General features: G+C 34.9%; 1 protein-coding gene across 9 annotated transcripts in view; it reads right to left on the bottom strand.

Annotated features, from left to right (window-relative positions):
* The window catches only part of NAA16 (N-alpha-acetyltransferase 16, NatA auxiliary subunit), a 70,037-nt gene that overhangs the window by 16,718 nt on the left and 25,665 nt on the right, over nt 1-27,654 (bottom strand). For 7 of the 9 annotated variants that reach the window (XR_003004416.1, XM_024754198.1, XM_024754201.1 and 4 more), the window contains 4 exons: nt 26,515-26,621; nt 9,881-9,953; nt 7,327-7,496; nt 6,831-6,983 (listed from right to left, as the gene is read on the bottom strand). Coding sequence is in view for 8 of the 9 variants with exons in the window: in XM_024754198.1 (XP_024609966.1) it covers nt 6,831-6,983; nt 7,327-7,496; nt 9,881-9,953; nt 26,515-26,621 (503 nt within the window). In the remaining variant the exon portion in view is untranslated. Of the gene's footprint in view, nt 1-6,830; nt 6,984-7,326; nt 7,497-9,880; nt 9,954-19,453; nt 19,604-26,514; nt 26,622-27,654 lie in introns of those variants that run through there. The other 2 variants (XM_024754203.1, XM_024754202.1) reach the window with 2 other exon arrangements.

Here is a 27,654-nt window from a genome sequence, read left to right as displayed (position 1 = left end):
ACAAGGATTATTATGACAATAAATAGTATTAACAAATTATATAACAAATATATCCATGTGCTTCCAAAAGGCTATCAACTTAAAATTACATGTCTTATTTTCCATCTCTGTTGAGATATTCAACAACCTACATAGAAAAGACTGCAGATTACTGAAGCTAAGTTTTAAACACCAAAGCTTTTACTCAATCTATTTAAGACAGTAATCCTAAGAAGCACTGCCTATCTTTTGTCTATTAAGCAAAAGCTACTTACTTAATCTTTCCTTGCCAACTTAGGATCACTGCTATTTACAACATCATTTTCAAATCGCTTACTAGTAGTTCCAAGCCTGCTTTTCAGTTTCCCAAGTCTCCTCCCTCCACGTCAGGCTATCAGTTGTCACTTCCTTTGTACCCATGTGTCTGCTTCTAACAGCATGTCCTGTTCCATGCCAACTCTTTGCAGTGGGCTGACAAAACCAAATAATGGAATTTATTAAGAATATTTGTAAAAAAAAGAAAAAGAATATTTGTGGGGCTTTCCTGGTGGCGCAGTGGTTGAGAGTCCACCTGCCAATGCAGGGGACACGGGTTCGTGCCCCGGTCCGGGAAGATCCCACATGCTGCGGAGCAGCTGGGCCTGTGAGCCATGGCCGCTGAGCCTGCGCCCCGCAACGGGAGAGGCCGCAACAGTGAGGGGCCCACGTACCACAAAAAAAAAAAAAGAATATTTGTTAACTCAGGCTCAGTGTGTATTCTAGAAGAGTGTAAGACATAGAGTGCCTAGTTTCAGCGCAGGGGCACTGGAGTTTTGTCACAACTTAGAACAGTTATTTAAAATATACTTTATGTGACCCCAGGAAAGACAGTAAAAATATGGGTACATTTATATAAGTTTAATATTCACTTCTCTTTCACACCCCTTGTGAGTTATCAGTTCAATTTTCAGAATTCAAGTATAAAAACCAGTTATCTCTGGGTAAAGGAAATTATGGTGATATTTTATGTCATCTTTAGGGCTGCATATATATTCCATTTTTTGATGACTACATATGTTTATGAGAAATCTACATCACTTTTCATTTCAAAACTTTACTAACTAGAACTTTCCAACTTGCATCAGCAACTCTACAAACATTCTAAACTGTGAAAAATCTGCAAGACGGAAATATGAGCACTTCACTCACTTATTACCAAGCAGATATAAACTGATCACCAGAGTCATTAGCAATTCTCCTCCCCCAGTTCACTGTTATCCACCACACATTAGGGACACGCCTGGCCAGTGAAGCAGTATGGATACACTAACAGGCTCTCCACACGCCACAGCAACTCGTCAAGAGTGGATGATCGGAGATGATTACGATGAGCAAGCTGAGCCCCAGACTTTGAGGACTACTCTCCTCAAACAGCCAACCTTTCCCCTTCTTTCTTCCCCTTCATTCTTCTGGGCCTTTTCAGACATATCCGAGTCGGCTGTGATTTGCTGTGTGGGTGTTTTCTGTTTTTTATTCTTTTTAAACCACTGAATTTATTTAACTTAAGAAGTTTTATATACTCGTTTCTAATTGTACTTTATTTCTAATCTAGCTTGGCCTTCCAGGTGGTACTTTTCTCTACAAGCATCACTGCTTTTACATCTACTCTTGGACTTTCTTCTAATTTCTAATCTTCAAAATTGTGACACAGTGGAAAGGGCATTGAAGAGTTTGAGCCCCAGTACTACTGACTATGTGACCAAAGATGATTCAAGTAACCTCTTCAGAGCCTTAATTACCTTGCTGTAAAATGTCATGTGATTTTACATGGGATTAGGTGCTATATGAACATAAACAGTACTACTATTTTCCTAATTTTATTTTTCTCTAATACCCATCATCCTTTTTTTATTGATATAGCTGGTGTACAATAATTTGTTATAGGTGTGTAACAGTAATTCACAGTTTTTAAAGGTTATACTCCATTTATACAGTTATTATAAAATATTGGCTACGTTCCCTGTGTTGTACAATATATTCTTGTAGCTCATTTATTCTATACACAATTGTTTGTATCTCTTAATCCCTTACCCCCATCTTGCCCCTGTCCCCTTCTTTCCCGGCCCACTGGTAACCATTAATTTGTTCTCTATATCTGAGAGTCTGTTTCCTCTTTGTTATATTCGCTAGCTCTATTTTTTAGATTCCATATATAAGTGGTATCATACGGTATTTGTGTTTCTCTGTCTGACTTACTTCACTTAGCATAATACCCTCCAAGTCCATCCATGTTGTTGCAAATGGCAAAATTTCATTCTTTTTAATGGCTGAGTAGTATTCCATTGTATATACATATATACTGCATCTGCTTTGTCCATTCTTCTGTTGATGGACACTGGTTGCTTCCATATATTGACAACTGTAAATAATGCTATGAACATTAGGGTGCGTGTATCTTTTCGAATCAGTGTTTTCATTTGTTTCTGGATTTATACCCAGGAGTGGAACTGCTGGGTCATATGGTATTTCTATTTTTTCTGAGAAACCTCCATACTGTTTTCCACACTGGCTGCACCAGTTTAGATTCCCACCAACAGTGTTCCCTTTTCTCCACATCCTCACCAACATTTATTTGTGGTCTTTTTGAGGGCAGCCATTTTGACAGGTGTGAGGTGACACCTGACTGTGGTTTTAATTTGCGTCTCTCTGATGATTAACAACATTGAGCATCTCTTCATATGCCTGCTGGCCATCTGTATGTCTTCTTTGGAAAATGTCTATTCAAGTCTTCTGCCCATTTTTTCATCACGTTGTTTGTTTTTCTGACATTGAGTTGTATGAGCTGTTTATTTTGGATATTAACCCCTTATGAGTCACATCATTAGCAAATCTTTTTTCCCATTCAGTAGGCTGTTTTTTCATTTTGTCGATGGTCTCCTTTGCTGTGAAAAAGCTTTTAAGTCTAATTAGGTACCATTTGTTTATTTTTGCTTTTATTTCCTTTGCTTTAGGAAACAAATTCAAAAAAATTGCTATGATTTATGTCAAAGAGTGCTCTGCCTATGTTTTCTTCTAGGAGTTTTATGGTTTCCAGGCTAACATTTAGATCTTCAATCCATCTCAAGTTTATTTTTGTACACGGTGTTAGAGAATGTTCCAATTTCATTCTTTTACATGTAGTTGTCCAGTTTTCCCAGCACTACTTACTGAAGAGACTGTCTTTTCTCCACTGTATATTATTGCCTCCTTTGTTGTAGATTAATTGACCATAAGTGTGTGGGATTTATTTCTGGGCTTTATTCTGTTCCACGGATCTATGTGTCTGTTTTTGTGCCAATACCATTCCGTTTTGATGACTGTAGCTTTGTAGTACAGTCTGAAGTCAGGGAGCTTGTTTTGGCTATTCAGGGTCTTTTGAGTTTCCATAAAAATTTTAAATTATTTGTTCTAGTTCTGTGAAAAAAATACCCTTGGTATTTTGATAGGAACTACACTGAATCTATAGATTGCCTTCAGTAGTATGGTCATTTTAACAATATTAATTCTTCCAATCCATGAACACAATATATCTTCCCATCTGTTTATGACCTCTTCAATTTCTTTCATCAGTGTCTTACAGTTTTCTGAGTACAAGTCTTTTACCTCCTTGGATAGGTTTATTCCTAAGTATTTTATTCTTTTTGATGTTATGGTAAATGGGATTGCTTCCCTAATTTCTCTTTCTGATAGTTTGTTGTTAGTGTATAGAAATGCAACAGATTTCTGTATATTAATTTTGTATCCAGCAACTGAATTCATTAATGAGCTTTAGCAGTTTTCTGGTGGTACATTTAGGATTTTCTATATATAGTATCATGTCATCTGCAAACAATTACAGTTTACTTTCTTTCTAAATTGGATTCCTTTTATTTCTTTTTCTTGTCTGATTGTTGTGGCTAGAACTTCCAATACTACGCTGAATAAAGGTGGCATCAGTGGGCATCCTTGTCTTGTTCCTGACCTTAGAGGAAATGCTTTCAGCTTTAGAAAGCATTCAGAAATGATTTAGAACATTACTGATGTTCTGTCTGGATGATCTGTCCACTGATGTAAGTGGGGTATTAAAGTCCCCTACTATTACTGTGTTACTGTCATTTCTCCCTTTATGTCTATTAATATTTGCTTTATGTATTTAGGTGCTCCTATGTTGGGTACATATATGTTTACGATTGTTATATCTTCTTCTTGATTGACCCCTTGATCATTACCATCATTCTTGCTAATACTCTGCACCACCACTACATCTGCTACTTTACAATTACTGTTGATCCTATGCCATATGAGTTTTAGAAATACTAGTTTGTATCCTACTACACAATTCTAAAACATGGGTTTTAAAGAGTCTACCTAGGGCTTCCCTGGTGGCGCAGTGGTTAAGAATCCACCTGCCAATGCAGGGGACATGGGTTTGATCCCTGGTTCAGGAAGATCCCACATGCCACTGAGCAACTAAGCCCGTGCGCCACAACTACTGAGCCTGCGCTCTAGAGTCCATGCACCACAGCTACTAAAGCCCACATGGCTAGAACCCGTGCTCCACAACAAGAGAATCCACTGCAATGAGAAGCCCGCGCACTGCAACAAAGAGTAGCCCCTGCTCACCACAACTAGAGAAAGCCCATGTGCAGCAATGAAGACCCAACACAGCCAAAAATAAATTAACAATTAAAAAAAAAAAAGCTCTTTTACGATGAGAAACAACAAATGGTCCATAAGTAGTAGCGTTTAATGAAAAATTAAACCTATATGTGTATATGTACATCACATGCATAGGCCATACGTTGTTTCTTTCTCATCATAAATATATACACAACACAGATATGTGGTATATGTATGTGAGATGTGTGTGCATGTGTGTGTTTGTGTGTGTATGAATGACATACCATTTGCCAATACCAAGTAATGTCAGTCTTAAATTTCTGGGTAACTTCATGGGTAAAAAATGATATATTGTTTTTTTCCCTGATTACTAATGAAGATATCTTTTGGCCATTCCATATTCTACTTCTGTGAACTAATTATTCATCTCCTTTGCCCATATTTGTATTGTCTCATCTTTTTCTTATTGAGTATTGTGTGTGTATGTGTATTTAATGTTTCTATGACATCTTTCTTGCAAGTAGTTAAATTTTCACAATAAAACTTCAAGCTAGGGCTTCCCTGGTGGCGCAGTGGTTGAGAATCTGCCTGCTAATGCAGGGGACACGGAGTTGAGCCCTGGTCTGGGAGGATCCCACATGCCACGGAGCAGCTGGGCCCGTGAGCCACAACTACTGAGCCTGCACGTCTGGAGCCTGTGCTTCGCAACAAGAGGCTGCGATAGTGAGAGGCCCCCACACCGCGATGAAGAGTGGCCCCCGCTTGCCACAACTAGAGAAAGCCCTCGCACAGAAACGAAGACCCAACACAGCAAAAATAAAAATAAATAAAAAAGGCTGTGCTGAACTGTATGGAGGAGTTCAGGTTTTCTGAGCATTGGCTGTCCTGGACTCCTTGTATGGCACACACACACACACAAAAGTTCAAGCTATTCTGTGGCTTCTAAATTATAAGGGGTTTCCCTTAACACCCAGACACAACTAGAATCTAGTTAACATTTAAACAAGGTGGTACACTGGTGCTGTATCAGTGATACATTAGCATCACAGAGCACAGTGGTAACTTATTTTCATCCTAAACAACTTACTTACAAACACCAGCACTAAAGCCCTCCACTTTGTATGTAATGCACTTGGAGAGATAAATTATTTATTTTGAAGTATCTTAATTAAAACTTGGAAATCAAACTTGAAACATGGTTTTCTCATGTCTCTATGTTACATTCAATGTGCAACTATTTCAGTGAATTCTCTGGCTTTCTTTATAAATTCTTTTCTTCTTATATGAGTTGGAAATATCTTCTCCAATTCTATGGTTTGCCTTGTCATTTTGCTTATAATTATTTTTTGTTATACGCTATCTTTAATTTTGATATAATCAAGTTTATCAATTTTACTCTTGTACCTTTATGTGTTTGGTGTCTTAAGAAATGTTTCCTACCTTGAGCCCTAAAGATAAACTTCTATACTTTCTTCCAAAAGTGTGAAAGGTTTGCTTTTAGATCTTTAATCCACCTGTAGCTGATCTGTGTGCAGTATAAGATAAGGATGTCATTTTATTTTTTTCAACACAAATAAATAATTATCCAAACAGTATCTTTTATCTCTGATTTTTAAAGCACCTCTGATACATAACAAGTTTCCAAATATGTGTGAATTAGTTTTCTATTCTGTTCCATTAGCCTCCTTATATTTTTAACCATAAACGTGTACTGTTTTTACAATATAACAGAAAGTCTGTGTAGAAAAGGATATGAAAGGATGGTGAAAGATGAAACAAAGGAATAAATGTTTAGCCTAACAATTTGAAAGAACTTAAATTCTTAATGTCACAGAGACCAGTAGTCCTCAGAAGTTAGTTCTACAGAGAAAGAACTCTATGAGCTCTTATGAAGTTAAGACACTGTAACTGAGAAATTAAACAGCAGTCACAAATTACTAGTGAAACAAAAGAACAATAAATCAAATCTTGCATATAAGCACTGAAGTATGGCATAATGCTTATTTCTATATAAAGGTATTTTGCTCCTGTTATTGCTTTTTAATCATCTCCCACCAGAAGCACAAGCACATACATCAACCACAGTAAGAAACCACACTTAGGATGTGAGCTAAACAAGATTAAAAAATAATAACAAAAGTGAATTCTTAGGAACTGCAGCAGCAAACTTCACACATCACCACAGAACTTAACTTTAATTTTACTAACTCAGACAATTACACGCTATTTCCTACCCTTGTGAACTTGGAGCACATTTCCTCTGCTTCTTTTATCATATTTGCTCGAAGCATATATTTTGCACATTTGGAGTTGATGAATCTATCGGCTGTGTCTAAAGACTGAGCTTCATCCATCCACTTGGCAGCTTCTCTGAGATTACCTATATGCTTTAAGAAATGAAAGTATTAAAGAAATCACTGTTTATGATTAAGAGAATATGGGTACAATATAACGGAAAAAGTTCTTAAAGACAAATTAGAAATCTGTTACATTTCTGTCAAATTTATCTAGAAATCTTCAGATACATTACACTTCATATTTACTAAGAGCTGAATGAAACTATTAATACTGACTATACAACTATATAACATAAAACTCCTTAGGATTATTAGAATATTAGGAATAGATTACCAGGGTGTCCTAAAAGTTATCTCTACACAGAAAGAACTCCAAGCGTTCTTAAAATGGCCAAATTCTTCAACTACTCAAAAAACATGACAAAGATTTTACCTTGTAAATTTTTGCTTTCATATAGAATAATTCTATTAGAGTTGGAGTACTAGCAATTGCAGCATTAATATAATCCAAAGCCAAAGAATACTGCCCGAGTTTATCAAAGTGCTGTGCCAGGAAATACTGAACCCAGAGTAGTGTCGTTGGGGGTTCTGTCTCCCCATTCTCTGCAACCAAACAAATATAACATCATTACAGGGAATGAGGCAAAGTAGAGCAACTCACATACTTTCTTTCTCCCAATGCATACTGAAATTAACTATTACAATAAGCAGTACAAATCCAGCAAAAATGACCAAGTTCAACAGAAAGAGATATGACTTCACGTCGTAAAGTTCAAAAAGTAGCAGCCAAACAGAGAAACAAGATGCTGGTTTCACAGGCTTCTACCCATACCTCACTCCAAAGAAACAGTTTGGGGAAAAGAGGTAAATCAATCTAACTCTACGAATTCTCAGGCTGAGAGCGTAAGGCAGCAGGTCCAGGAAAAGTCAAGGAAAATAGCTTGAAGAAAAGATGTCCCTAACTACCACTGCAAAATTTCCACAAAGGCAAGAATGGCCAGGGCTTACTTAGCATTGTAAGTAGGCCTCGACACTACATCAGGGAAACCCAAAATTGAAGGGTATTAGGAGGGCACATTCCTGACAAGATGGGTCACACAGAATCAGCGGAGCTCCATCTGGTTCCCCATTCTGTACACTCAAGCTACAGAAGAGTAGATAAAGAAATACCAAGCACTCAAAATGGATTTCAGAAGGGAAGACACACAGGTATAAAATGAGGTAGAAAGAGCAGAAAGGAGAATTTACTCATGCCACCTCAGAAAACACAGAAGGTCTCCTGGACTAGATGACCAAATGAAATGACAACAATGAAAACACACAGGTTAGCATAAAATTAAAACACAAATAATAAACATAGGCAAAGAGCCAAGCATTTATCTTGCTCCTCTCATATAAACTATATTTCAGGGGAACCAAATATTTGATGAAGAAAAGTTCTTTACTTGGGGTTGACAATATATACACTAATACGTATAAAATAGATAACTAATAAAAAAAAACTTCTCTATAAGAATTCCAGCTAATAAATGCAGAAGGAATGATGATTAGAATGAAATAAGGGATGAACGCAATGATTCTCAGTGGCTGCAAAAATCATTAGGCCAATGAAGAACTTTTAATGGGCAGATTAGGCTGACAAACATCAAAACCCTGATCAATCTTAGTATCACAAAAAGAGAGACAACCAGAATGTTTTCTGCCTTCAGATGTGATATAACAGGAAGTACAAAGTGTCACATATGAAGTATTCATATGGAACCTGAATCTAATCAAGCCTGTAAATCTAGGGGAATTGCCTGGCGTTCCAGGGGCTAGGACTCCATGTTTCCACTGCAGAGAGCATGGGTTCAATCCCTGGTTGGGGAACTAAGATCTCACTTGCCACACGGCAAGGCCAAAAAAAAAAAAGTCGGTAAATCTAACTCGAGCTTTGTAAGATGTATGGATGACAGCAAAATGTATTAAATGATACCATGAGAAGACAATCAGCCAAATTCAAAACATGGTACGTTCCACAAGACAAGTGACCTTTCGACAAACAGCCTTTTTTTTTTTAAAAAGAAAAGGGGGGAAAGGAGTGGACAGTACTACTCAAGATTAAAAGAATATCAGAGACGTAACAATCAAATGTAAAGTGTGGACCTTAGTTGGATCCATATTCAAATAAACCAGTTATACAATTTTTTAAATAATTGGGAAAATTTGCATGCAGACTGGGTGTTAGATACTGTGGTATGAGAGTTAATTTTGTGTAAGACAGCACTGTGGCTACATCTTGTGTTTAAGTGTTTTAAACAGTTAGAGATGCATACTAAGGTACTGACAGGGGAAACAGTATGTCTGCTTTAAAAATACTCCAGGAAAAAAAAGTCGACAGAAGATACTTCAAATAATACTGGTGAAACACTGATAAAAGAAGCTAGGTGATGGGGACACGAGGGTTCATTATTTACTTCTGTGTCTGTTATTTTATTGTGAAATTTGATTCAAACTAACAAGAACAAAACGGTGATAACAAATAAAAGATGCAAGAAGAAACCAAAGTTACCATTCGCATGACTGAAAGCATTCTAGAGTGTTTTCTAAATAAAGCTGCCTTGATTTACATATGCCCCTACAAACAGAAAAACAAAGAACCAAATTATACAGGATTTAAAGTAATATAAGAGTAGAAAGAACAAAGAAGTAGGAATTCAGGAAAAATACATTTGAACATAAACTAACTACTTGATCTTGGTCAAGCTGCTCAACCTCTCAATTTTGTTTATTCATATTAAAATGGAGTTAACTCCCCCCTGACAAGATTAGGACATTTTTAATTACTTAAGATTGCAAGTGTTCTTCTCATTTCATTCACTAATTCAAAAACTATTTAGGGAACAGCTATCATGTAGCACATACATAATAAACATAAGATAGTGTTAGTGACTAAAAATGGATTGAAATGAGTAATCAAATTTCAACTCAATCTAATTTAAACTTACCATAAGGGCTAAAAAAGTCACAAGTTTTCAGAGAGGCTTCATAATTAGTAACAAGCTCCTGGATTATAGAAATCTGTTAAAGAAACATAGTTTTAAAATTTAAAAATATTTTATGAAGGTATTTTTATTTACTATGGATTAAATTAGATTTGGAAGCAATATACAGTTTACTTCAGTACAATAAATTAACTATAAATTGGGGTGCCTGCTTTTCCCCACTCCCTGTGTTGGGGGAAAATGAGAAAAACAGAAAACGTACTGCTCTCTTTATTAATAGTAAAACAGAATCTCATTAATTTCTCATCTCAATAAATATCAATAGTTTCAGGTTTTGATGGACAAATCATCACTAGTTACCACACACTCTTTTTCTTTTTGGCCAAAGAACACACCTGTATAATATATTATTATCAACAATTTATTTGCCTTTTGCTTCCCATTGTTACAGGGTGAAGTTGTAAGCCATTATATATTCAGATTTTCTAAAATGTCACTCATTACAAAAAAGTCAAGTGAAATCATCTAAATTATACAGTGAGTTGATGGAAGAAGTTAAGTAAACTAACTAGATGCTTAAACTACCTTTGTTTTTAGTGGTCCCTTTGATAGATTTTCATTCCAATGCTGCACTTAGGTAGGACTGAAATATTATACACTACACTGTAAACATGCTATGCCCTGCAAGTGCAAAAGAAAAGTGACATGAGTTAGAAGTGGCAGGGGAAAAAAGTAGCTTCTATGCGTGGCTTGTTTTAAATGTCTGTTAATGTTACCTGTTCAAAATGAGTTAGAAAATATAACCACCCTATTTGCAAACTTCAGAAAAACAAAGGTCAAAAGTGAAGAAAAACCATTAAAACTTATAATAGTATGTGACCAATACAGTATTATTTTAAAACCATCCCACTGACAGCAGTCAAAAAAACAAAAAAGATCAAATTAAAACACTTCTCAGGCTTACATGATCTCTTTCTGTCAAGAATGTTGCATTGTAGGGCATAATTCTCTTAGACAGAAGGGCAATAAGGAATAGGTGGGACAGTACACATTAAAAGTGGGGGAAAATATGTAAGTAACATATAAAAAACAGAACATGAAAAGAAGTTACACACATTATGACTTCACTAAAACATATATGTATAGATACATACTCATTGGAAATATGACCAAATGGATTAGGGTAGTAGAATATGAGGACACTCTTTTAAAACACAATAATGCTGTATTATTTTAATAAGATTTTTAAAGCAAAGGACTGTTTAAAAAGAATGATTATTAAAATGTGAATAGACCTATAACTAGTAAGGAGATTGAACCAGAAATCAAAAACCTACCAGAGAACAAACATATGGATACCAAGGGGGGAAGGGGAAGTGGGATGAATTGGGAAACTGGGATTGACATATATACACTGCCATGTATAAAACAGATTAACTAATGAGAACCTACTGTAGAGCACAGGGAACTCTACTCAATGCTCTGTGGTGACCTAAATGGGAAGGAAATCCAAAAAAGAGGGGATAATGTATACATACAGCTGATTCACTTCGCTGTACAGCAGAAACTAACACAACATTGTAAAGCAACTATACTCCAATAAAAATTAATTTAAAAAACAAACAAACAAAAAACCTACCAACAAAGAACAGCCCTAGACCCAATGGCTTCAATGGTGAACTCTACCCAACATTTAAAAAACTAATACCAAACTCTGCCAAAAAATCAAACAGAAGGGAACACTTCCAAACTCATTCTGAGGCCAGCATTACTCTCATACCAAAGCCAGACAAAAGCCAGACAAAAGCACCACAAGAAAACTACTGACCAACACCCCTGATGAATATGGATGCAAAATCCTCAACAAAATACTAGCAAACATGCCTCAGCAGCATATTAAAAGGATTATATACCATGACCAAGAGGAATTTATTCCTGGAATGCAAGGATGGTTTAACATAAAAATTGATCAATATAACTTGCCACATCAACAAAATGAAGGAAAAATACCCACGTGATTATCTCAATTGCTGCAGAAAAAGTATGTGACAAAATTCACCACCCTTTCCTTATAAAAACATTCACCAAACTATGAATAGAAGGAAACTATCTCAATATAATGAATGCCAAATATGAAAAACCCACAATGAACATCATACTTAATGGTGAGAGACTGAAAACATTTCCACTATGATCAAGAACAAGGCAAGGATGCCTGCTTTCATCACATCTATCATCACAGTACTGGAAGTTCTACTGCTGGAAGGCAAGAAAAAGAAATAAAAGGTATTCAAATAGTAAAGAAAGAAATAAAATTATCTCTGCAGATGATATGATCTTACTAGTAGAAAACCCTAACGATTTCACAGAAAAACCTGTTAGAATAAATGAACTCAGCAAAGCAGCAAGATACAAAAAGTCAATACACAGAAATCAGCTGCACTTTTACACACACGAACAATCTGAAAAGGAAATTACTAAAGCAATTTCATTCACAACAGCATCAAAAAGAATAAAATACTTAGAAATTAACTTAACCAAGGAAGTGAAAAACTTGTACAATGAAAACTATAAATCATTGCTGAAAAAATTCAAGATGACACAAATAAATGGTAACACATCCCATATTCATGAATTGGGAAAATTAATATTATTAAAATATCAGTACTACGCAAAGAGATCTATAAATTCAACATTATCTCCATCAAAATCCAAATGCCATTTTTTTTTTTTGCAGAAAAAGAAAAGCCCATCCTAAAATTAACATAAAATCTCAAAGAACCCCAAAGAGCCAAAACAATCTTAAAAAAGAACAAAACCAAGAGGACTCACTCCTGACTTCAAAACTTACTACAAAGTTACTGGAATCAAAACAGTGTGGTACTGGCTTAAAGACAGATGTAGAGACTAATGGAATAGAACAGAGAGTCCAGAAATAAACCCTCGCATATATGGTCAAATGATTTTTGACAAGGGTGTCAAGACCAATCACTGGAGAAACAGAAGTCTTTTCAACAAATGGTATTGGGAAAACTGCATATCCACATGCAAAAGAATGCAGGTGAACCCTTACCTAATACCATGTGTACAAAAATTAACTCAAAATGAATCAAGGACCTAAATGTAAGACCTAAAACAATAAAACTCTTAAAAGAAAACATAGGACAAAAACTTCACAATATTAGATTTGGCAATGATTTCTTGGATAGGACACCAAAGGCACAGGTAACAAAAGAAAAAACCGACAAATTGGACTTCATGAAAATTTAAAAATTTGTACACCAAGATGCCATCCATAGAGTAAAGAGGCAACCCACGGAATAGGAGAAAATATTTGCAAATCATGTATCTGATAAGAGGTTAATACCCAAAATATATGGAGAACTAAAATTCGACAATAAAAATCCAATTCAAAAATGTTTGATAAAATACTTGAATAAACATTTCTCCAAAGATATACAAATAGCCAGTAAGCACATGAAAAGATGTGCAACATCACTAGTCATTAAGGAAATGCAACTCAAAACTACAATGAGATGCCACCTCACACCCAGGAGGATGGCTACCTTAAAACAAAACAAAACAGAAAACAACAGTAGACAAGGATGTGAAAAAAATTGCAACCCTTGTGCACTGCTGGTGGAAAATGGTACAGCTGCTGTGGAAAACAATACAGCAGTTCCTCAAAAAGTTAAAAATACAACTACCAAATGATCCAGCAATTCCACTTACGGCTATATATCCAAAAGAACTGAAAGCAGATCTCGAAGAAATATTTGTACATCCATGTTCATATCATTGTTCATAATAGTCAAAACGTGGAAGCAACCCAAGTGTCCACGGATGGAAGAATGGATGAGCAAATGTGGTACAGACATACAATGGGATATTATTAAGCTTTGAAACGGAAATTCTGAAATGTGCTACAACATGGACGTTACGCTAAGGGAAATAACCTAGTCACAGAAAGACAATTACTGTATGATTCCACTTATATCAGCTTACTTAAAGTTGTCAAAATCATAAAGACATAAAGTATAATGGTTGTTGCCGGGGGCTAGAGGGAGGGAAAAACAGAAAGTTATTGTTTAAAGGGTACAGAATTTCAGTTATACAAGATGAAAAGAGCTATGGGGATGGATGGTGGTGATGCGTGCACAAAAATGTGAATGTAGTTAATACCACTAAACCGTACACTTAAAAATGGTCAACATGGTAAACCTTATGTTAAGTGTATTTTGCTGCAACAAAACAACAACACAAAGGCGGTTCTAAAAGTGCAAATCCTCACCGTCAATATCATAAATGTCAGCATTAGCAACATTAGTGGTTTGTTAGAGATGCAAATTTTTGACCAAACCCCAAATTTATGGAATCAGAAACTCTGAGTCTAGCAATGCTTTTAGCAAGCCGCCAGATAATTCTGACATACCCTAGAGTTTGAGAACTGATTTTTAAAAATGCTGCAATAAGACTATTACTACAAAGCAAAATAAAAACCAATAGGCATTTTTAGGGACTTGCCTGGTGGCGCAGTGGTTAAGAATCCGCCTCCCAATGCAGGGGACACAGGTTCGATCCCTGGTCCAGGAAGATCCCACATACTGCGGAGCAACTAAGGCCCTTTGCCACAACTACTGAGCCTGTGCTCTAGAGCCCACGAGCCACAACTACTGAGCCTGCGTGCCACAACTACTGAAGCCCACACGCCTAGACCCCGTGCTCCGCAACAAGAGAAGCCACCGCAATGAGAAGCCCACGCACCGCAACGAAGAGTAGCCCCCACTCGCCGCAACTAGAGAAAGCCTGTGTGCAGCAACGAAGACCCAACACAACCAAAAATAAATAAATAAATAAATATTTATTTATTTTAAAAAAAGTAATAGGCATTTTTAACCCACCAGGATCAATCTCACTGAGAGTATGTGTAACTTAAAAAACGTTCAGTACTCAATTTATGGAAGGATATAGTTTTCCATGAACCTACACTGCCATCTACTGGCAGTTACTAAACCCACAGCTAGAGCTTTAAATAAGGGTGTACCTTTCCATCTCTAGGGTGAAATAAATTTTTAAAATCAGTTTTAATCATTTTAAAAAGTACAACAAAATATATACTGAAGTTACACATAATTCTTCATAAAGGAGTATAAAATACTACTGAATAAAATAGAATCTCCAGCTTCAGAACTTCAAAACAAGATTTAATTGGGGAAATAAATCAAGGTAATGGAAAGTTCACATGAAATGTCCTAAATAAAAAAATTGCAGAGAACACTGTCCTTCCTGGTTTATTAGGCATATTTATTGAATCTAAAAAATGTATATTATAGTCATTCACTCAGTAATTAAGTGAACAATTCAATTTTCCAAACTTGTCTATGAAAGTTAGTCTAAGGAGTTTTACTAAGGTATAAAGGACCCATTTTACTTCAAGTTTACTTACCATTTATATTTCAATAATACTGCATAACTGTAAATTCAATTATATAATTGTATACTGTATAACTATATTCAATTATACAATATAACTGTATATTCAACTCCTTTCTTGCAAAACAACATGTAATGGCTATTCTTGTTGAAAACAGCTATCTGCCGCTGCCAATTAAAATCAAGAAAGCCAATCCACTTGTTAGGTATCTAAGATCACAATAAAACTTTAAGCCTCAAAATAGCTTAAATTATACAGTCAAAAATTTTTATGAACTGAAAAAATTTCCAAGTTCAACCACCTTCTCCTGATTTAAACATTTTCTTCTAACAGTTATAATTTGACCAGGATTGAAAAAGCTTTGTTTCTGCTAATAAAATCTAACCTGGGCAAATGTTGTGACTATTGTAGATAATTTCCTAAATTACTGCCCTTATCCAGCTTTTCTTATGTATGAGTTAAAAGAATTCTTTATTACCCTTAAAGACAAAGCCCTACAAACCACATCTGATACACAATTTTTCACAATATAAATACAGATCCCATTTAAAATGTTACTGTAACATGAAAGGCACTGAAACTGTCTTTTCAGATTTTTTTTTAAAACCCAAATTAGAAAACTAAGCACAACAGTTTATCAACAAGGACCAAAATTGCTGGATTAATTTCTAATAAATGTACAATTAACAGTGACAATTTTGGTTCCAAAGGAGCTAGCTAGAGATAAGTTGTCCAAGAACTATGACACTAAAATGAAACTAGGTAACTTCTTGCAGAGATGAGGTGTGATGGGTGGGGATGGTGAGAGAACGACCAGTTCTTGAAAACCCTCTCTGAACCAAGCACTTTACAAACTTTATCATTTAATTAAAGAACACAGCAACTCCTTAAGTATTATCTTCCCCAACTTTATGATCCAGAAACAGATTCAGGTAGTTGCTCAAGCAAATGTGTGATGGAGTCAGGATTCCAAACCAGGCCTGATTCCAAAGCAATGCTCCTTTCCCTATACCAGTATTTCCCAAAGAGTGGTGCCCATGCTGGAACAAGAGATGATTACAGCTAATTCACCAACTGAAACTTTTTAAGTTAGATTTTAATTTTATGTGTTTTATAAAAATGATACTAGCACAAATCTGTGGTTTTTACGAAAAACAAAAAAGTAATCAAATTTACTGAAAAATATTTTTAAAATAACACTATAGGTGTTATGTAGATTTGGCAAAAATTGTGAAGGAAATGTCAGCAGACATTATAGTATACTGTCATACCTTCCTAGGTATTGGAATACCTAGGAAAAGTATTGGGTTGGCCAAAAAGTTTGTTCGGGTTTTTCTGTAAGATGTTATGGGAAAAACCAAAAGAACTTTCTGGCCAAGCCAATACTTGCTTTTATTTTCTTCTCCCAAAATTTAACTGTTTTTAAACAAACAAAATGAATTCATGATCATTACAATTACCATTAACTGTTGATCAGCATGTCTGAAAAATACTAACTCTGATACTGTTACCACTGCAAATAATGCCTTCTGGAATTTTTAAAGATAGAACTGTTATTGACTCATTTTTTTCCTTTTCGTGAGAAATCCAGGATTCTCACAAAGAAACATTCTTAATGTAGTCCTTCTATTACTTAGAGCATCTAAGAAAAAAATTCCTTATATTGCCCTGAAATACAAATCAAACTCTTGCTTTCCTTGCCAATTATTCCCCTGTATTACCTTCTGAAACACCTAGTTTTCCAAAAGTATATATGAAATGAAGCATTTTAAGAATCATTTTGCTTGACTAGTAACTGTGAAGCCATTTTTACAATGACAACAGAATTCTAACATTTTTATAATGCTGTTTAGCTTCATTTTTTTCCTAACTTACCTTCACAATTACAGTTAGGTAGTAAACAGATACAAAACTCAAATGTTATACCTACCTGAGTTAATTAAAAATAAGGAAAGCAGCAAAGATACCTTACAGATAATATATTCCAGGATCAAAATCTAGCTTACCCACCACCTCCACCAACAAATTATAGTTGTTTCCCACTAACAACAGCCAAACAATTTAGTACTTCCCGTAGAAATATTCCAATGAAGTTCATGATGATTCTCTTTCTCCACTGAACAGGCCAAGTTTTTTGTAACTCTGTGGGTCTACAGTCACCAGTTTCTAAAGGGCACACAAACCTCTACATGTTCTTTAACTGAATGAGGATCTTGGAATATTTTCATAGTATGGGCAGATTTAACACAAAAAAATGTCCTCTGGGAAACAGCCTACCTCCCCTTCCTGTGTATGGACAGCCATACGGTTTTTGTTGAGACATCTATGCTTCATCCAGTCAGTCTCATCAAGTACTCAATTTCCATGTTCTTACTCATATTCACTGCACCTGTGCACTGATGTCCAGCTTCAATGGAATCAAATGCACCTGTAACAACCCACGCAAACCTTGATGATTCACCGCCTTCATTCAATAGTCTGACATAGTGAATAGCTACAGAACAAAACTGCAAAGTACTTTCCATTATAGATGAAAATGGAAGCCCAGAATTAATCTCCACCTCTTATTTAGGGTCATTCTGGTTTCTTTTAAAACACTAAAACAATTTTTTTAATGTATATACTGTAGCCTTGACAGTTGAACTAAAATTAAATAAAAACTGATTTTACTCAGTATCTTTCTGTGCAAATATATATCTTTATCCTTAGAAAAAACATTTTTCTCATCGATTAAATCTGCAAAGTAAAAAACCAAAATACAGAACACTAAGCACATGTTAGGAAAAAAAAAACTGGAAAAAGATGAGCAAATTAAACCTAAAACCAGCATAAGTAAGGGAATAATGAAGATGAGATTTGGGAACCAATAAAATAGAAAAGGAGGGTGGGGAAATCAACAAATCCAAAACTTGGCCTTCGGAAAAGATTGACAAAAGTGCCTGACCAAGAAAAAAAGAAGACTCAAGTTATTAAAATTAAAAATTAAAGAAGAGACATTACTGACTGGAAATAAAATGATTATAAAGGAATATGATGAACATATATGCCAATACTGGATAACTTAAATGGACAAATTTCTAGAAACACAAATTTCAGAAACCAAATAAGAAGAAATAGAAGATATAAATAAACCAATAACAAGTAAAGAGTTTCAACAGGTAATCAAAAACTACCCACAAAGAAAAGTCCAGGCCCAGATAGTTTCACTGGTAAATCCTACCAAATATTTAATACCAATACCAATCTTCACAAACTTTTCAAAAAAAAAAATACAGAACAGGGGAGAACACTTCCCAACTCATTATAAGGCCATTATTACCCTGATATCAAAACCAGACAAAGACATCACAAGAAAACTACAGTCCAGTATCTGTTAGAAATATAGACGCAAAAATCCTTAATAAAATACCAGCAAATTGAACCTAGCAACATATATAAAGAATTATACAGCACAACCAAGTGGGTTTTATTCCACTAATGCAAGGTTGTTTAACATCTGAAAATCAATTAATGTAACATACAGTATCAACAGAATAAAAACAATAAACACATGATCATCTCAATAGACAAAAACCATTTGACTCAATCTAACACCCTTTCACAATAAAAATGCTGTTTGTTGAAACTAGGAGTAGGAGGGAACTTCCTCAACATTATAAAGGGCATATACAAAAAAATCCATAGTTAACACAATATTTAATGGAGAAAGACTAGATGCTTTCCTTTTTTCCTAACTTACCTTCACAATTACAGTTAGGTAGTAAACAGATACAAAACTCAAATGTTATACCTACCTGAGTTAATTAAAAATAAGGAAAGCAGCAAAGATACCTTACAGATAATATATTCCAGGATCAAAATCTAGCTTACCCACCACCTCCACCAACAAATTATAGTTGTTTCCCACTAACAACAGCCAAACAATTTAGTACTTCCCGTAGAAATATTCCAATGAAGTTCATGATGATTCTCTTTCTCCACTGAACAGGCCAAGTTTTTTGTAACTCTGTGGGTCTACAGTCACCAGTTTCTAAAGGGCACACAAACCTCTACATGTTCTTTAACTGAATGAGGATCTTGGAATATTTTCATAGTATGGGCAGATTTAACACAAAAAAATGTCCTCTGGGAAACAGCCTACCTCCCCTTCCTGTGTATGGACAGCCATACGGTTTTTGTTGAGACATCTATGCTTCATCCAGTCAGTCTCATCAAGTACTCAATTTCCATGTTCTTACTCATATTCACTGCACCTGTGCACTGATGTCCAGCTTCAATGGAATCAAATGCACCTGTAACAACCCACGCAAACCTTGATGATTCACCGCCTTCATTCAATAGTCTGACATAGTGAATAGCTACAGAACAAAACTGCAAAGTACTTTCCATTATAGATGAAAATGGAAGCCCAGAATTAATCTCCACCTCTTATTTAGGGTCATTCTGGTTTCTTTTAAAACACTAAAACAATTTTTTTAATGTATATACTGTAGCCTTGACAGTTGAACTAAAATTAAATAAAAACTGATTTTACTCAGTATCTTTCTGTGCAAATATATATCTTTATCCTTAGAAAAAACATTTTTCTCATCGATTAAATCTGCAAAGTAAAAAACCAAAATACAGAACACTAAGCACATGTTAGGAAAAAAAAAACTGGAAAAAGATGAGCAAATTAAACCTAAAACCAGCATAAGTAAGGGAATAATGAAGATGAGATTTGGGAACCAATAAAATAGAAAAGGAGGGTGGGGAAATCAACAAATCCAAAACTTGGCCTTCGGAAAAGATTGACAAAAGTGCCTGACCAAGAAAAAAAGAAGACTCAAGTTATTAAAATTAAAAATTAAAGAAGAGACATTACTGACTGGAAATAAAATGATTATAAAGGAATATGATGAACATATATGCCAATACTGGATAACTTAAATGGACAAATTTCTAGAAACACAAATTTCAGAAACCAAATAAGAAGAAATAGAAGATATAAATAAACCAATAACAAGTAAAGAGTTTCAACAGGTAATCAAAAACTACCCACAAAGAAAAGTCCAGGCCCAGATAGTTTCACTGGTAAATCCTACCAAATATTTAATACCAATACCAATCTTCACAAACTTTTCAAAAAAAAAAATACAGAACAGGGGAGAACACTTCCCAACTCATTATAAGGCCATTATTACCCTGATATCAAAACCAGACAAAGACATCACAAGAAAACTACAGTCCAGTATCTGTTAGAAATATAGACGCAAAAATCCTTAATAAAATACCAGCAAATTGAACCTAGCAACATATATAAAGAATTATACAGCACAACCAAGTGGGTTTTATTCCACTAATGCAAGGTTGTTTAACATCTGAAAATCAATTAATGTAACATACAGTATCAACAGAATAAAAACAATAAACACATGATCATCTCAATAGACAAAAACCATTTGACTCAATCTAACACCCTTTCACAATAAAAATGCTGTTTGTTGAAACTAGGAGTAGGAGGGAACTTCCTCAACATTATAAAGGGCATATACAAAAAAATCCATAGTTAACACAATATTTAATGGAGAAAGACTAGATGCTTTCCCACTGAGATCAAGAACAAAACAAAAATGTCAATTCTCATCATTTCTATTCAACACTGACTGGAGGTTCTAGACAGGGCAATTAGTCAAGAAAATGAATAAAAAGGATACAAACTGGAAAGGAAGAAATAAAACTTTCTATCTGCAGATGACAGAAATTCATTACACCAACTATAACAACTAATAAACAGGTTCATCAAGGTTACAGAATATAAGAACAATATACAAAAATCTACCGTATTTTATATACTAGCAATAAAAAAACCTGAAAACTAAATTTAAGAAAAATTCCAACCCAAAGAACACAAAAACACTAATCCAAAGAGATAGATGCACCCCTATGTTCACTGCAGGATTATTTACAATAGCCAAAATATGGAAACAACTTAGATGTCCATCAATGGATGAATGGATAAAGATGTGATGTACATATACAATGGACTATTTACTTAGCCATAATGAAGTCCTGCCATTTGCAACAACATGGATGGACCTCGACGGTATTATGCTAAGTGAAATAAATCAGACAGAGACAAATGTCACATGATTGCACTCATATGTGGAATCTTAAAAAAAATTTAAAAAAATAAAACAAAATAAAACAAAAACAAACTCAGACACAGAAAACAGATTAGTGGTTACCAGAGGGGAAGGCTAGGTATAGGCGGTGGGTGTGAAATGGATGAAGGTGGGGTGGGGGGGTCAACTGTATGGTGATGAATGGTAACTAGGCTTGTAGTGGTGAACAACTTATAGTGTACACCGATGTCAAATTATAATTGGCCCTATATAAGTTTCAGGATGTACATCTAAAACTATATAATAAAAAAAGAGAAAATACTTCCATCTAGCATAGCATAAAAAAATAAAATACTTAGGAATAAATCTAACAAAAGATGTATAAGACTTATAAACTGAAAACTACAAAAAATTGTTGAAAGAAATTAAAGACAATCTAAATAAATGGAAAATTTCCAATGTTCATAGACTGAAAGACTCAATAGTGTTAAGATGGAAATACTTCCCAAAGCGATCTACAGATTCAATGCAATCCCTATAAAATCCCAGCTGGCTTCTTTGTAGAAGCTGAAAACTTGATCGTAAAATTCATATGGAAATAAAATAAATCTTTAATGGCCAAAAGAATATTAAAAAAAAAAACTAGGAAGATTCACACTTCCTAATTTCAAAATTTACCCCAAAGCTACAGTAATCAAGACAGCGTGATACTAGCCTCAGGACAGACATACAGATCAATGGAACAGAAATGAGAGTCCAGAAGTGAACCCTCACATTTATGATCCATTTACTTTCAACAAGGATATCAAGACTTTCAATGGAAAAAAAAAACAAATGGTGCTGGGAAACTGGGCAAACACATGCAAAAGAATGAAGCTGGGCTCCCACCTCACACCATATACAAAAACGAACGCAAAATGAATCAAAGACTTTAATGTAAGAACCAAAAGTATAAAACTCTTAGAAGTAAACACGTGTAAATCTTCATGACCCCGAATTTGGAAATAGGTTTCTTATATACAACACAAAAGCACAAGCAACACAAGGGAAAATAGATAAAATGGGCTTCATCAAGACACTTTTAAGAAAGTGAAAAGACAATCCACAGAATGGTAGAAAATATTTTCAAATCATACATCTGATAAGAAACTTGTACCTAGAATATATTTTAAAACTTACAACTAATAATGAAGAGACAAATAACCCAATTAAAAACTGGGAGAAGAACCTGAACTGACGTTTCTCCAGGGAAGATATACAAATGGCCAACAAGCCCTTGAAATAATGCTCAAAATGATCAGTCATCAAGGAAATGCAAACGAAAACCACAAGGAGATAGACCACTTCACACCCTCTAGGATGGCCATAATCAAATATCATATAATAACAAGTGGATTGTTGGTGAGGGTGTATAGAAATCAGAATCCTTATACACTACTTGTGGGAATGTAAAATGGTGAAGGTACTTTGGAAAAGAGTCTTGACAAGTTTTTGAAAAGTTTAAACATGGAGTTACCATTTGACCTAGCAATTCCACTCCCGGGTATATGCACCCAAGAGAAATGAAAACATGTACATGCAAAAACTTGTACACAAATGTTCACAGCATTATTCATACCGAAAGGTACAAACAACCAAAATGTCCATCAACTGATAGATAAAATGTAGTATAGCCATACAACTGGACATTTGGACATAAAAGGCGATGCAGTACTCATGCTACCACGTAGGTCAAAATATTTATGCTAAGTATAAGAAGCTAGAGAAAAAAAGGCCACATATTGTTTGATTCTGTTTGTATGAAATACCCAGAATAGGCAAATCCATAAACAGAAAGTAGACTAGTGGCTGCCTGATTGGGGGAGTGCAGCGGGCAGATATGAATGGGGTTTCTTTTTCGGGTGATGAAAATTTTCTAAAATTACTGTGGTGATGGTTGCAAAACTCTGAATATACGAAAAATCAGTGAATTTGTAAACTTCAAATAGGTCAATTTTATTGTATGTGAACTGCATCTCAATAAAGCTATTAAGAAAACAACAAAGATACTGGGGGTAAGCTGCTGACGCTAAGTGGTAGAGGCCAAGGACACTGCCAAATATCCTGTGATGCACAGGACAGCCCCTAGAATTACACAGCCCAACATGTTGGTGACGCAGTTCTTTGCTGTGGGGGGCTGTCCTGTGCACTGAAGAGTGTTCAGCAGTGTCCCTGGGCTCCACCCACATTAGGTATCAGTAGCACACCCACCAGGCTGACAACCAAAACACCTCCAGACATTGCAGAATGTCCCCTGGGAGACAAAATTCCCTCCCCCGCCCCACCTTGAGAAGCACTGCTCAAGAGGAAGCGGACTTTCCAAACTGCCTGTGAAACAATAGGTGAACTTCCACAATAGAAATAAAGATCAGCAAATCTGGTTACATTAAAATTTAGCTTCTTTATGTTTTAAAATAAAATCTCATTAGAAAAGCAAACATAAGAAAAGAAAATATTTAACACTGTCTAATGCTGGTGAGGGCACAGTGAACCTTTCACACACTTTGGTAATGGCAATACAAATTGATGTTTACAAGAATAACAAAATGTTCTTACCTTTTACCCATTAATTTATTCTGAGAATTTATGAGACAAAAATCCTAAGTAAAGCTATGTATACAAAGATATACTTTTTTAACTGCAAAAACTTTGAAAATCAAAGTTCAGTTGGAGGTATGATTTTGATAAAAGACTATGCTGTCATTAAAAAGAAGATATTGAAGACTACACAATAACACATTAAGTGATTGTGAAATTGCTGGGGGGAAAAACCCAAAATATTTATGGTCAAAATTCACAACTTAAAATGCTGGAGACATTTTTAAAATACTTTTTGACACTTGTACTATATCCTAAGCTAACTTCAAAAGATAATTTTATTTTCATGGTACCTGACATGGATTATTTTTTAAGACTTGGAAGCTTACAAAACTATAATTGTTTATCAGCCTTAACCTCTTTGAAATCCTTCGAGAGTTAAAATGCAGCCCTTAGCTAAAAACAGGACTCACTGCTGATTAGAAATATGCAAATTTTAAAACGCCCTCTAGAGTAATCACAAGTATGTGACCAAAATGATTTGAGAAGGATTTCCCATACTTGTACATTTTTTCTCACTATACTAAGTTCTGACAACTTAAACTCAATTTTCTGCAGCTTAATTCAATTCTCAAAAACACATGGTAAACATTCCTGTTGCGTGCTCAAAGATTAACACTAAAGAGATGTCAAAGGTTCACATATAGATGAATGTATTCTCACTGCCTTCTTTAAAAATGCAATTTACAAGCTTTATAAAATAAAATACCAACAAGTGCTTAACACCTTTAAGATGGTAATTTTGGATCAATATTGGAGAGATTTTTTTTTTTTTAAGTCTATGCCTCTTATGAAAACTGAGAAAGCCAGTGAAAGCCCAGTGAGAGCTTAAGAGGAACAAGTTCTGTAAGGAATTCTGTAAGGAACAAATTCTGTCTTCAGTACTTGCTGTAAGACAGTGTTACAAAAGCACTACTCTATTCTCATTCACATACATGTTCTTTATTATTTCCGACATTTTATCTCATCTTTCTTCTCTGTCACCCTTGCCTAAATGAGTAAGAGAAGAATTTTGGCAAATGCTAATTTAAATAACCTACAAAAATTACTGGTAGGCACTGCTACATGTTTTCATATGAATCAATCACTATCAAAAGAAAATCAATAGAAAAAAATCAACTGCAGAAAAAAATTGATAACAGTACCATTGCAATCAAATAAAGCATACTACAGACATTAAATAATTGTTAAGTTTTGTTTGTTTGTTTTAATGTAAATGACACTTTTTACTATTCGGGTACTATATAGGTCTCTTTCCCGAAGTGGGGATCTGCCCAATTGGCATGGAGACTGGGTGCACCAATGGTAGGAACAGAGTACAGAAGTTCTGTTAGCCATCCTCAGCCACTCCCCTCTAGACATTATCAGTTTTCCCTTTTAGTTTATGAAACCTGCTGCCAAAGGAAGAAAGTGTCAGTCAGTTATACCTAACACTGACTTTTTTCAATATTTTATTATTCACAATTATTACTAATTTACAAATAATTATGGGTCAAAACTAAATAAAGTGATATAGGTTTAACTAAAAATATTTTAGCATTTTTAATAACATCTTTTCCTTATCCACTAGTAACTTTCAAAAACTGATTACAGAAATGAACACAAGATTTTAGACCTTAAGAAATAAGAAGCAATGCTTGGAAATAGAAGTATAATTATTTTCTATTAACTTTTAATTTTCTAATTATCTAATATAAAACCAAGTCTATTTCCTAATTTTAAAAAGCAGAAAGTGATTCTCTTCATTTGAAAACTAGCTAAAACTACATTAAAATGTAGCCTATTAGTTAAAACTAACAGTGCCAAATGACATGTTACTGTTGCAGTAACAATTTTCCATGCTCTAACTTTATTTTATTTATTTTTTTTTTTGTGTGGTACGCGGGCCTCTCACTGTTGTGGCCTCTCCCGTTGCGGAGCACAGGCTCCGGACGCTCAAGCTCTGCGGCCATGGCTCACGGGCCCAGCCGCTCCGTGGCATGTGGGATCTTCCCGGACCGGGGCACGAACCTGTGTCCCCTGCATCGGCAGGTGGACTCTCAACCACTGCGCCACCAGGGAAGCCCGAAGCTCTAACTTTTAAGGCAAGCATAACGAATTTAAAAATCCACAGTCATACCATAAAATAATAGATAATCATCAAATAGTTAAATATAGACCTCTGGTGACAATAGGTCAAACTTAAAATCCCACTACAAAAGTATACCCATTAAAAACAACAACCTTTATTTTAGTGCTTTTATAAACCCTTTACTCGGTAAGCTTCAGATTGACATTTCCTTTGATACTACTTATAGTACATGCATACAATTTCGGTTCATCTATTATTAGACTAAGATGCACACTATTGTAAGAATAGAGAAAATGATGGAGTCATAGCATATTATTTACATGGAAATCTTTCTGTAATAATTAAGTTAGTAAAAAAGACTACAGCAAATTGAATAAAGACCAAATTTTACCTTTTCTGTATTGTAATATAAAGATTTCAAAGTAGTAAACAAGGGTGGGCAGCCTTTACTGAAGTTAACCCTCAGGAACTTATCCATTAGTTCTCTAAATTTTTCACCTAGAAACAAAAGTGTACTTTGTTATACTTCGACTGATGCAAACAGTTCGCAAAATTATTTCATAAATAAAAATAAAACTCCTTCAGAAACAATGATTCCCCTATCCAATGTTTAAACCCAAAAAGTCAGCATTATTTGTTACCGCCAAAAAGCATAACACCAAGTATCTCGGTTCGGTTGGCAAGTGTATTTTCCCTAGATGCAGATTCAAAATATCTTCAAGGAACACTTCAAAAGATAGGTAAACAAAATGACTGTGCAGCTTTGAGGAAAAGTAACCTACTATCTTTCTGAATACAGTCCCCATAGGAAGTACCTTTCCTAATCTCACTGACCAGCAGAGGCTCGATGCTACTATCTCAATCCTACATCTCAGAAAGCACTCTGCAAACTATATAAGGATTCTACTGTAACCAGCACTATATTTAAGTAGCAGTCAAAATATCTTTTTAAACACTAACACGGTATTTACAAATGTTTTCCGAATCAACTAGTGATTTATTTCAACAGTCATTCATTCCACAATCATCTATCAAGCACCTACTATGTGCCAGGCATTGTTCCAGGTATCCAGGGTATAGCCGTGATTAAAACAAAAAAATTTTTTAAAACTCTGCCCTCATGGAAATTAACATTCTAGTGGGTGAGATAGACAGTAAGTAAAATAACATCCATAAGACATCAGACAGAGCCCTGAGGCATGCTAATATTAGAATTAAATAAATACCCTATTTGTAACGTCAAGTAAATAAATCTCCTATTATTGCTAAGCCCTTACCAAAAAGCTTCAGTGTCACTTTTTAAAAGCAGAAAAAATTGAAAAGAATTAATTTTAAATACAAAAGCTCTAACTTTTTGACAATAAGGGTTACTATGTAAGGACATGGATTTGCCCACTCAAAAGAAAAAAAAAAAGATACATATATGTCATGAATGTTTTAAGCTAAAGTAAGACTACTGAAATGACCTTTCTTAAGGTTTCTTTATGAATCACATTTTACCAAAATACTCAACAACTCAAGTGGTTATTTT

This window comes from Neophocaena asiaeorientalis, unplaced genomic scaffold, assembly GCF_003031525.2.
Source record: "Neophocaena asiaeorientalis asiaeorientalis breed wild unplaced genomic scaffold, Neophocaena_asiaeorientalis_V1.1 scaffold415, whole genome shotgun sequence".
NCBI classification, from domain to species: domain Eukaryota; kingdom Metazoa; phylum Chordata; class Mammalia; order Artiodactyla; family Phocoenidae; genus Neophocaena; species Neophocaena asiaeorientalis.
The sequence above is the reverse complement of the archived record's forward strand: the minus strand, read 5'-3'. Positions and strand labels throughout refer to the sequence as shown.